We start from the raw sequence: 12,114 nt of genomic DNA on the forward strand, positions 1-12,114 counted from the left end.
GGCACTGCTAAGAGTATCCTACGACTTCCACATCGCTGGCAACGAGTTATACACAATGCTGGTGACTACTTTGAAGGTCAGTAAAATTTTGAAGCCGGCCGCTGTGGCCGAGCGGTTCTAGGCGCTTCAGTCCGGAACCGCGCGACCGCTACGGTCGCAGGTTCGAATCCTGCCTCGGGCATGGATGTGTGTGATGTCTTTAGGTTAGTTAGGTTTAAGTAGTTCCAAGTTCTAGGGGACTGATGGCCTCAGATGTTAAGTCCCATAGTGCTCAGAGCCATTTGAACCATAAAACTTTGAAACACGTATGTATTTTGTACAAGCTGTATATAAATAGTTGCCACTATTAAAGTTCCAAATCTCGAACATAAACGATTTATCAGCAGCACAATTCGACTGTTCGCAACCGATGCTGTTGGTTACAGGGAATTTTCGTCGTTGGACGATCGTAAGGACTTGTAGAAAAAATTTCAGAAACTTGTAGTGGATATAATGAATGGCAGGTCTCTTTAAGTGTGAGTACTTGTAAGATAATCCTTATAATGGAAGTCAGAGAGCCACTAATACTACCTATTCTTGATTATGGCGATCCTAGTCACCAAGGACTTTACTATTTGAGGTCATGTCGTCTGGAACTGGTGACGGAAGTTTGTGTGCTATAGATTCGTGATGTACGGTGCGGTGTTTCGACGATACCATGCTGCCTATGAACAGCTATTATGGGTATGTGCTGATAAGCATAGATGTTATCATACCCTGGGTTAGCTGTATCGTCTTCTCAGTCATTGCACTCCTGCTTCCTATTCTTATTCACCCCTTACACTAGAATCCGACTTTGGAACAAACTTCCTCAAAACATTAAAGAAATTAAAATCTTCTCAAACTTCAAAAGACATAATTTTTTTACTAGGGACATTGTTGCTTGACGTAGGCCGAGAGGAACATATTTTAATCAGTAAAGTGATGACAGTTCGTGATTTTATCACACACTGGACGCTTATCATTGAAGATGGTTTATATCAATTGAGGAGGGCTGAGAGCTTCACGCAGCCACGCCAATTGTTACTCTGTGGCATTCTGTATCAACTCCCAATGCCATCTGACGTAGCATTTATATACACCAGAAGATGCAACTTAACAGTAGCGAAACCAGTTGAGTGCGGCTCTAACCGATCTAAATAAATACAGCTACAGCGGACTGTTGGACCTTTCATTCAGTTTTATATTTTAATAGTTTTAACACTTGTATTTAAACCTCTATTACTCTGTATGGCTTGTCAATATGTTATGTTCAAAAGACGGCTAATGGCCCACCTTCTTTCACTATAGCTCTCTCTTGTCCAGCTCAGTCTCCTCAATCTTCCCTCCCCCGCCACTTTTCCCTCCCCTTATCTACCGAGTTATCTATTTAAATTTTCTTCTTTCCTTGCAGCGGTTGTCACTTTCATTTCAATCTTCTCCTCTTTGTCTATCCCTTCCACTTCTTCTAATACCAAACAAGGCCTCCAAAGTGCTAAACTAATCAATATAATTCTTAACGTCTCCATTATTATTTTCTTCTTATTATTAGTGTTACTATTATTATTATTATTGCGAATTATAACTTTTCGTTAATAATCCTAATTTATTTACTGAGTTTGTTAAGTAATAACTAAATAATATCATTCTTAATTCCTACATTGTTTTATTATCATTGTTAATCTTACTATTATTAATAATATTGCCAATTATCATTTTTATTAATAACACAAATTATTATTATTGTGATTATTATGTAATATTTTTCTGTGTGTGTTGTTACTGGTCACATGAATGAGAGGGCCTTATGGCCTTAATCGGTTCAGGCTAAGTATGCAATAAATAAATACAACAAAGAAAAGGAATCCGATAGTGGCTGAACAACTTTAGCACACCACTCGTGTAAGTATTTAGTGGTAATACTAAGAAACGATACGAAATGGGACGATCACGTAAGATAAGTAGTAGGCAATGCTAATGTAAGGCTGAGATTTGTTGTGTAGGGTTCTTGGCAAATGCAGTGCATCAGTAAAGGAAATCTTATACACGATGCTGGTTCGACCAGTTATACACTCTTGTCTCAGTATTTGGAGTCTTTATAAGGAAGGTTTGACAATAGACGTCGAACAACATCAGAGACGCGCTACTAGAATCATAAAAGGTCGTTACACATCTTAGGAGAGTGTAACGAAAATGCTCAGGGAATCTTAGGGAGAAAGACGATGTTGTTCTCGCGCACTCTCTTGTTGGATAAATTCAGAGAACATGTATCCTAAGAAGACGTGCGATCTTGCTGCCACCAACGATGCATCTCGCGTAGGGACTATAACAATAAACTAACGGAGATTAGGGTCCATAGAGAGGCATACAGTCATGTTTTACTCACGCACCACGTGGATGAATCGGAAAGAAAACGAACAGTATTGATACGGTAATAGTGGTACAATGCATTACACAGTGGCTTGAGAAGTGTATATGCCGATGTAGATACACTGCTGGCCATTAAAATTGCTACACCAATAAGAAATGCAGATGATAAACGGGTATTCATTGGACAAATATATTATACTAGAACTGGCATGTGATTACATTTTCACGCAATTTGGGTGCATAGATCCTGAGAAATCAGTACCCAGAACAACCACCTCTGGCCGTAATAACGGCCTTAACACGCCTGGGCATTGAGTCAAACAAAGCTTGGATGGCGTGTACAGGTACAGCTGCCCATGCAGCTTCAACACGATGCCACAGTTCATCAAGAGTAGTGACTGGTGTATTGTGACGAGCCAGTTGCTCGGCCACCATTGACCAATTGGTGAGAGATCTGGAGAATGTGCTAGCCAGGGCAGCAGTCGAACATTTTCTGAACCCAGAAAGGCCCGTACTGGACCTGCAACATGCGGTCGTGCATTATCCTGCTGAAATGTAGGGTTTTGCAGAGATCGAATGAAGGGTCGTAACACATCTGAAATGTAACGTCCACTGTTCAAAGTGCCGTCAATGCGAACAAGAGGTGACCGAGACATGTAACCAATGGCACCCCGTACCATCACGCCGGGTGGTATGCCAGTATGGCGATGACGAATACACGCTTGGTATGTGCCTTCACCGCGATGTCGCCAAACGCGGATGCGACCATCGTGATGCTGTAAATAGAACCTGGATTCATCCGAAAAAATGACGTTTTGCCATTCGTGCACCCAGGTTCGTCGTCGAGTACACCATCGCAGGCGCTCCTGTCTGTGATGCAGCGTCGAGGGTAACCGCAGCCATGGTCTCCGAGCTGATAGTCCATGCTGCTGCAAACGTCGTCTTGCAAACGACTCCATCTGTTGACTCAGGGATCGAGACGTGGCTGCACGATCCGTTACAGCCATGCGGATAAGATGCCTGTCATCTCGACTGCTAGTGATACGAGGCCGTTGGGATCCAGCACGGCATTCCGTATTACCCACCTGAACCCACCAATTCCATATTCTTCTAACAGTCATTGGATCTCGACCAACTCGAGCAGCAATGTCGCGGTACAATAAATCGCAATCGCGATAGGCTACAATCCGACCTTTATCAAAGTAGGAAACGTGATGGTACGTATTTCTCCTCCTTACACTAGTCATCCATCACAACGACGCTTCACCAGGCAACGCTGGTCAACTGCTGTTTGTGTATTCTCATTCGGTTGGAAACTTTCCTCATGTCAGCACGTTGTAGGTGTCGCCACCGGCGCCAACCTTGTATAAATGCTCTGAAAAGCTAATCATTTGCATATCACAGCATCTTCTTCCTGTCGGTTAAATTTCGCGTCTGTAGCACGTCATCTTCGTGGTGTAGCAATTTTGATGGCCAGTAGTGTATTTCACGTACCAGGGAAGGACTCTCTCCTGCATTGCATGGAAACCAATAACACCACCGCAGGAAGATTAGGGTTTAATGTTTCGTCGACGACTAGGACATTGGAGACGAAGCTTGGGAAGCTTTGGGGAAGGAAATCAGCAGTGCCTGTTTCTAATTAACCATATCGCAATTTACCGGAAGCGATTTACGAAAACTACAGAAAAAGTAAAAATATCTAGCCAGAACGTCCGTTCTTCCTACTGCGCGTCTACTGTGCTAGCCTCTGAGGCATCTCGCCCGTTCGGTACCTCCGTAGCAGGCAGAGGCAGTCTTGCTATCGCTACGTGACGCCTCGTCTCGTTGTTCGGACATTGTGGCAGGTGTCGTAGTGTGTATGTGCGTGTGTGTGTTTGTGTGTGTGTGTGTGTGTTCTTAGAAGTTGGAAGAAAACTTTAATATGTTCAATTTACAAATATATTAATTAGAATATAAGGCGTATTAAAAGTGCCCTCGTGAAGTGACCAATTTGGTGGCCTAGTGGAGACTTTCGAGTTTTTGCTTAGTGACTAGTTGTTAACATCCTGTATGGCAGGGCATTCTGGTAGAACGAAGGCCCAGCATGGCAAGTTTAGTGCCCTCGAACCTCTTTTTCTGAAGCTTTCATGCGGAGATACCCTAGGGATAAAACCTGAAGAGGAATAGTGAGAAGTTTCTCTGTCAGGACATTCACTGGGGCCGGCCGGTGTGGCCGTGCGGTTCTAGGCGCTTCAGTCTGGAACCGTGTGACCGCTACGGTCGCAGGTTCGAATCCTGCCTCGGGCGTGGATGTGTATGATGTTCCTAGGTTAGTTAGGCTTAAGTAGTTCTAAGTTCTAGGGGACTGATGGCCATAGATGTTAAGTCCCATGGTGCTCAGAGCCATTTGAACCATTTGAACACCCACTGGGAAGGGCGAGGCCACCCTGTGTCCAGAGTTACTTCCTATCTGTTTTTCCTCATTAAGGAAGATAGTCATGGGAAACGAAATATTGCTTGGGCTGCACAAAAGATAGCCTCCACCAGTAGAAAGCTTTGAACGCTCGATTAGATACTTAAAAAAAATATTAAAAAAAGAATATTGTTAGTGTGACAAAGGACCACGGAGGCTGTGTAAGCCCCAGCACATGCAAAGAGAGGGTGGAATGAAACTGAGCGTCAGGGAAAGGAGCCGCCCGTATCTCATATCCGCTACCGCTGTCCCACGCCAGCCACCAACAGGTGGTGCGAGCACAGCCAACAACTGGGTGTCTGTCGCAGCTACGGACGTCACAACTAAAGACCGAGAAACTGCTTTTGCGCTCGTTTTTAGTACCCATAATATTTTTCTTAATTTACTGAAAGGCGAATGGCTAGGCTCAAGCTTAAAGAACTTTGTGTTTGAGTGGGGACACTACAGCTCTGTTTTCTGTCTTATGATGAAATTACTAAAACCGCGTGTCGGCTTTTCAGTATGAGACATTCTCTGTTGTCTAACCACGGGGGCGTGGGCTCCCATTTAGAAAACTTTTTTACCAGTATTTGGCAGCCAAAAACTCGCTGTGGTGGTTATCGCTAGCTACCAAACTTAAAGAGCCAAACGGCACTGAGACTTTAGATTGAGGGAAACTGTCTTTAATGATATCAAATAAATAAAAGTTCACGTAGTGAATGACCTTCTACAAGATCTATCCCCTCTTTGAACCATTGCCTTTGGATAATTTTAAGTAGAAGTAAACACGAACGAGGCTCGTCTGTGTTTTGAAAGCAAATAAATATAGATAAGAGTGAAGTAATGGTATTTGGAAGAGAGAAAGGGATCAACGGAAGTATTACCTTGAATGGAGAACCCCTCAAGGTGGTAGAAAGTTTCACTTCTTTAGGTAGTGAACTATCTAGGGATGGAAGAATAACTAACGAAGTTAATAGGAGGTTACAGAAGGGAGGCAATTTCTACCAAACAATAAAACACCTGATTTGGAATAAGGAAGTTTCAGAAAAAGCAAAACTCCTTATGTATAAGAATTATTACTTCCCTATTGTCACCTATGGTGGAGAAGCATGGACGATGACAGAAAGGGTCTGGAGCAGACTGCAAGCAGGGGAAATGAAATTTCTCAGAGCAGTTAAGGGGAAAACAAGAAAGGGCAGAGTAAGGAATGTAGAGATTAGGAAGGACCTTAAACGAGAAAGTATGAGAGTAGAAATTGAAAAAAAAGAGATTAAGATGGTATGGGTATGTTAAAAGGATGCATGGGCAGAGACTCCCAAAAATTATGGAAGAACTAAAGATGGATGGGAAAAGACCTAGAGGGCGCCCAAGAACACCGTGGAAAATGGGAGTGAGAATATCTGTAGAAAGAAGAGGTGTGACCTGGCAGCAAGTGGAGGAAGAAAAGTGGTGTGAGGACCGAGTCAAATGGAGAGGACTCGTCAGCACCCAGACCCGGCAGTAGCTGGTGCGGGATTCGGATATAGATAGATAGGAAAAACGACCAAATTCGCCCCCTCCCCCCCCCCCCCCCCAACAAGCTATCCAGATTTACGTTTTCTGTGGTTTCCATAAATCGCTTAAGATAAATGTCGGGATGGTTCCTTTGAAAGGGCACAGTTGATTGCCTTTCCCATGCTTTCCAAATCCGGCCTTGCGCTCCCTCTCTAATGCCGACGCTGTCGACAGGATGTTAAATCCTAATCTGCCTTCTTTACTCCCTTCCTTTTAGAAGAGTGAACTGACAACAGCGTCGATATACACAGAAATAAAACTGCATTTCTTCCTTCAACTGACTGACATGACGCCACTACTAAGAGGTACCAGACACTTGCCATACGTTGGTAGGTGGAACAGTCCGTGGCAAATACATTAACTGGCCAATTAAAATGCTATTTGTCGACATCAGTAAACACAGTTTGTTCTAGTCTGTGCATGATGAAGATGCTGCCTTTGAAATATTCATATTTATGATGAAGCATGGCTGCATTTCTGGGGATGGACTCGGAGAACAATCGATGTCGCAGTTCTGAAAGCCCTCATCGATTATACCATTCTACCACAAATAAATTACTTGGTGCGACTGGATAAAACTGAGACCCATATCTTGGCTAACGCAAGAAGCCAGAGAAGCAGGTCAAGCCCTCATCGATTATACCATTCCACCACAAATAAATTACTTGGTGTGACTGGATAAAACTAAGACCCATTTCTTGGCTAACGCAAGAAGCCAGAGAAACAGGTCAAGACGGACAGCTGGACAGAATTAACGCCAGCGCTATCTGCTGATATAGCGAAAACAGCTGCCGAAACGTCAGGGTGGTTACCCATTTTACTGTCAAGTGGAGGTGCCAGGAGTGTATCGCTACAGTAGAAAGATAAAGACACCTTGGTCCAGATGGCCCGCGTACTTTTTGTGGCCTACGTGACCAGACCCAAGGCGATGGGAAAACAAGTACGGGCCGAACATTTACAAATAATCCCCATTTTTAGTCAAAAGGATCACACACAGTCTGGCTGCCATCGTCTACGAGGGAAAGGTCTACAGTGGTCCATGAGGTGACATGGTCCTACAAGCAGCCACCAGGAGAATTGGCCTTTGCTAACTGCAGTCTTACTGCCAGCTCTAAGTCCAGTGCTGTGGACTTAGCGCCTTCCAGCTGGTGGAATACTAGCGAGTGTTCTGTCCAGGAGGGCAGCTGTCCGAGACCGCGGCAGTGCAACCATATGCCCCTGCTTCTTGCAAGGGCTCCTGCTGAGGTCTTGTCTTCCTCTACATTTTGGTGGATCCCTCTTCTGATACCAACATCTACAGGAAGACAACCCCTAGCATGAGCGCCTGATCATGCCAATGGAGGTATTCAGCAGCAGTACTCCTACTCAGGGGAGGTGTTCAGGTGATTGCACCACCCTGTTCTCCAACAGCTGCCCCCATCCACAGGACAGAAGGCTGGAAGTGGGCTCGCAGGTGGCCTACCGGCTGGTAGGTGCCAAATTGTCAGCATCGGACATAGGGCCAGCAGTAGATCCACATTAGTGGAGGGCAGGTCTCATGGTGGCTGCTTGTAAAACCATATCGCCTTGTGGACCAGTGTAGAGTTCTCCTCGTAGATGGTGGCTGCCAGACTATGTGACACTCCTTTGACTTAAAAAAATGAGGCTGTTTATACTGCATAGGTGAGTACTTGTTTTGTTACCGCATCGAGTCTGGTCAAAAATGGCTCTGAGCACTATGGGACTTAACATCTGAGGTCATAAGTCCCCTAGAACTTAGAACTACTTAAACCTAACTAACCTAAGGACATCACACACATCCATGCCCGAGGGAGGATTCGAACCTGCGACTGTAGCAGTCTCGCGGTTCCAGACTGAAGCGCCTAGAACCGCTCGGCCACACTGGCCGGCCGAGTCTGATCACGTAGGCCACAAGTCCGCTGGCCTGGTATGAAATAACTAGACCATCTAGATGATGATTTCTTTGCTTTTCTTTTGTGCCGATATTATTTACGCTCATGTGTCGTCCGCTTGGCAACCACATGAGGTAACCATTCTGACGCTTTGGCAGCTGTGTTTACTACATCAGTTGGTAGCCCCGGCGTAACTGCCCAACCGTCTGTCTTGACTTGCTTCTCTGGCTCCTTGAGTTAGCCGAGGAAGGTGGCTTAGTTTTTACCCATTTGCACCAAATAATTTATTTGTGGCACAACAGCATCCAAAGACTCCGCAAATCTGAAAACATGAGTGTAGTCTGCAGTTAGTGCAACGAACCATAACCTCTAGGTATGTAGACAAAATACTATCATCTTTTTTCAGAGAACCAACAACGAATATTTCATGCAGGTCAATGCAAGGGAACACATCGCCAGTGTGTCATTGACAGTTTTACGGGATATTTTTGGTGATATTATGCTTGACTGGCTCGTCCCCCACATCTAAATTCAAGTGATTTTTTATATTCAGGTTCTTATGAAACATACGGGCATGCAAACAATCCCCATATATCCAAGAGTTAGAAGACAGTATTCAGCTAGTGATTTCCAGATTTCTGGCAGCAGAAATTCGACAACATGTTCTGAAGCTGTCAGGCTTCTCTTGCCCCAGAGGACCATCGTTTTGAGCATCTGCTGTAAACAACCATCATGCGACAGTTGCAAAGAGGAATGACCTGTGCACATCCCGTGCAAACTGTCGGCAAGTGTTCGCGTCGTGCGTGGAACAGGGTATGAGACTAAGAGCAGAAGGTATGCGATAAATTCAAAACGTGTGCGTATTGTCTCATGCAGTGAGAATTGTGACACCGTTCAGTACGATATGTTAACGGATGAGGACATTAAGCTCCGCTAGAGCTCGAGAATAGTGAGCTACCTCCTGGCACGGAGTGTCACCTTCCTTTTATTTCCATAATCATCCGTAACAACAAAACACTGTACTGCACTAGCAGTCACTAAAGTCATTCTATTTGTACAGTTTCACTTTTGACACATGAAAAATATTGGCAAATAACTACCAGAACTAACTCACAATCAGTTTAACAACTCACGCATCAAAGTTCTGACAAGAATATAATAGAGGAACACTGGAAGCGAAACTGAGGATTGTTAAAAGATGATCAGTGTGGGTAGTCCTGACGCGGCTGAAATTGGAAGCAAGACTAAAGAAAAATCAAGACACGTTCATAGGATTTGATGACCTGGAAAAATGTTCGACAACGTGAAGTGTTGTAAGATGATCGAAATTCTAAGAAATTAAGAGTAGCTATAATAACAAATGGATAATACACAATACGCACAAGAACGAAGACACAATAGTAAGACTGGAAGATGAAGAACGAAGTACTCGGATTAAAAAGGGCGTAAGACTGGGATGTAGTCTTTAGGCCCCAGTGTTTAGTATACACATCGGAGCAGCAATGATAGACAAAAAGGAGAAATGTTCACGAATTGGGTTAGAATTAGGGGTGGAAGGATATCAGTGATAAGGTTCACTGATAAAATTGTCATCCTCAGTGAAGGTGAAGAGGAATTGCAGTATGTGTTGAATGGAATGAACAGTCTAATAAGTTCAGAACGTGGACTGAGAGTACGCCGAAGAAAGAAGAAAATAATGAAGAGAAGCAGAAATGAGATTAGTGATGAACTTAAAATCAAAACTGTTGACCAGGAATTAGACGATCTGAAAGCATTCTGCTACCCTGGAACCGAAGTAACACATTTTGAACGAAGCAAGGAGGACGTAAAAAGCAGATTATCTCAGGTATTTCCGACCAAGAGAAGTGTGGTGGTCTTTAACGTCGACCTTAACATGAGGAAGAAATTTCTAGAAAGTAGTGTAGTACATAGTATTGTACGGTAATGATTCATGGTCTATCGGAAAGCCGGAGAAGACGATAATAGAAACGTTTGTGATGTGGTGTCATAGAAAGATGTTGAAAATTAGGTAGACTGATAAGAAATTAGGAGATTCTCCACAGAATAGGAGAGGAAGGGAATATATGGAGAATACTGACGCGAAGGTGGGACAGAATGACAGGGTACGTGTTAGGACAGCGGGAAATAACTTTCATAGTGCTAGGGGGCCGTGGAGGATAAAAACTGAACGGGAAGATAGAGATTTGAGTATACCCTGCAAATAATCGAGGATTTGACGTGCAAGAGCTGCAATGAGAGGAAAAGTTTGAGGTTGGCACGCTATGCTTTGTAATAAGTTCGAAGATTCAGTTATTGTCACAAGGAACTAAACTCTAATGACGAAGTCTCGTATGGGGCCTGGGATGACGTAAAAGATACTTGGAGTTTGAAGTCTCGTCCGCAGAGAAGTGAGACGTTCGCTGTACTTCTGTAGACACGACAGACAAACTGATGCACAGTTGCTGATTGTCTACTACCCTAGATGGGTAGATGCGGAACAACCTTTTCATTTCCAAAAATTAAACATATTATCATGATTATTGACGGTGCCCGTAAAAGGAATTTGTTTTCATTGAAAAATAAGTTGTGTTAATTTACTTACCTGTATCTTCCACTAAGTAATTGGAAAATCAGAGATAATTTCAAGCAACAGCACACCGTGAAAAGCAATGTACTCACTCAAATGATACTGTATCACATGGCTTGAAATTTATTCACATTAAATCGTACTTGTAGTACAGCTTTACTAGGAGCTGAGAAATACGCACTATGAAGCAGCTCAGATGTTACAATAAAGCTCGGAATTGGCTTCGCGTAGTCGTACTCACCTGTCAGCAGGTTGAGGAAGAGTATGTCTTCCTTATCGGTGGCGCTGGCGTACAGATCGTAGCCGTGAGTTGTCTGCGATGGGTAGAACGTGATGTCGCTGATGTTAAGCGTCGTCTTCACATCAAACATAAACTTCAGGCCGTTCTCTGAAAATAATTGCAACGAATTATCAGTTCTTGTGATCATTTTAACGACTCAACAAGGGAGACGTCAGTTAGAGACTGGTCCAGATGAAGAGAGTTGTATCTAAACAAAAGCTCTGCTGGTGCCAATTCTGATATGGAATTAAGGAAGTCGTTCATGAGACTCTCTGTTTAAAGCATAGCGTTACATGGATGTGAAAAATGACCGCAAACCATGAGAGCCGATAAAAATGGAAGTTGTCAAACGTAGGAAGTGATTAGACGAAAGACGATACGCAGAAGGTAATAGCGTGCCGTGAAAAGTACGGCACAGCCTTCGCCTCCCGAGAACCCACGAGGCGGCGACACGGAACCGGAGGGGCTGAAAACTGTAGCCATCTGTGCGATGGTGGACGTACGTACGATCTAGACGAGACAGGAATCATGTGTGGACCGCTGCGCATCGGCGCGCCTAGCCGAGAACTGACGCTTTTAGCATGGTTGTGGCACATCAGAGGCGAGCGATAACTCAGTGGACTGTTTCATGTGCTGTGTGGAATCTTTACGCTAGCGATGGGCGGCAGTCGCTTGCGGTGATATTGTACCGAATTGTTCCATCTATGTGGAAGGGCACGGGCAGGTATGCGGGAGATCAAGCTATACACATGTTGTCATTTGAGTTCTGCTGCTGTGTGGAGCGTTGAAAGGTGGGGGCACAGATCGGACTCATTACTTTTATATTGCGATGCTAAGCTGAGAGGATTTTGTAGTGTTATCATGTACTGTGTCTTATTTAAATGTGTTGCTTTTGTACGATGTATTAATTTAGGCAGTAAGAAAATAGGGTACAATTTAATTCTAGTAAAAGTAAAATCAAGTGGTTCTCGTTAAATCATAA

At 43.9% G+C, this 12,114-nt stretch overlaps 1 protein-coding gene across 1 annotated transcript in view; it reads right to left on the reverse strand.

Annotated features, from left to right (window-relative positions):
• LOC124593974 (follistatin-related protein 5-like) overlaps positions 1-12,114 on the reverse strand; it is a 503,257-nt gene that overhangs the window by 3,883 nt on the left and 487,260 nt on the right. The window contains exon 17 of the mRNA XM_047132326.1: positions 11,094-11,240. Within this exon, the coding sequence (XP_046988282.1) occupies positions 11,094-11,240 (147 nt within the window). The remainder of the gene's footprint in view (positions 1-11,093; positions 11,241-12,114) is intronic.

This window comes from Schistocerca americana, chromosome 1 (assembly GCF_021461395.2).
Source record: "Schistocerca americana isolate TAMUIC-IGC-003095 chromosome 1, iqSchAmer2.1, whole genome shotgun sequence".
Taxonomy (NCBI): domain Eukaryota; kingdom Metazoa; phylum Arthropoda; class Insecta; order Orthoptera; family Acrididae; genus Schistocerca; species Schistocerca americana.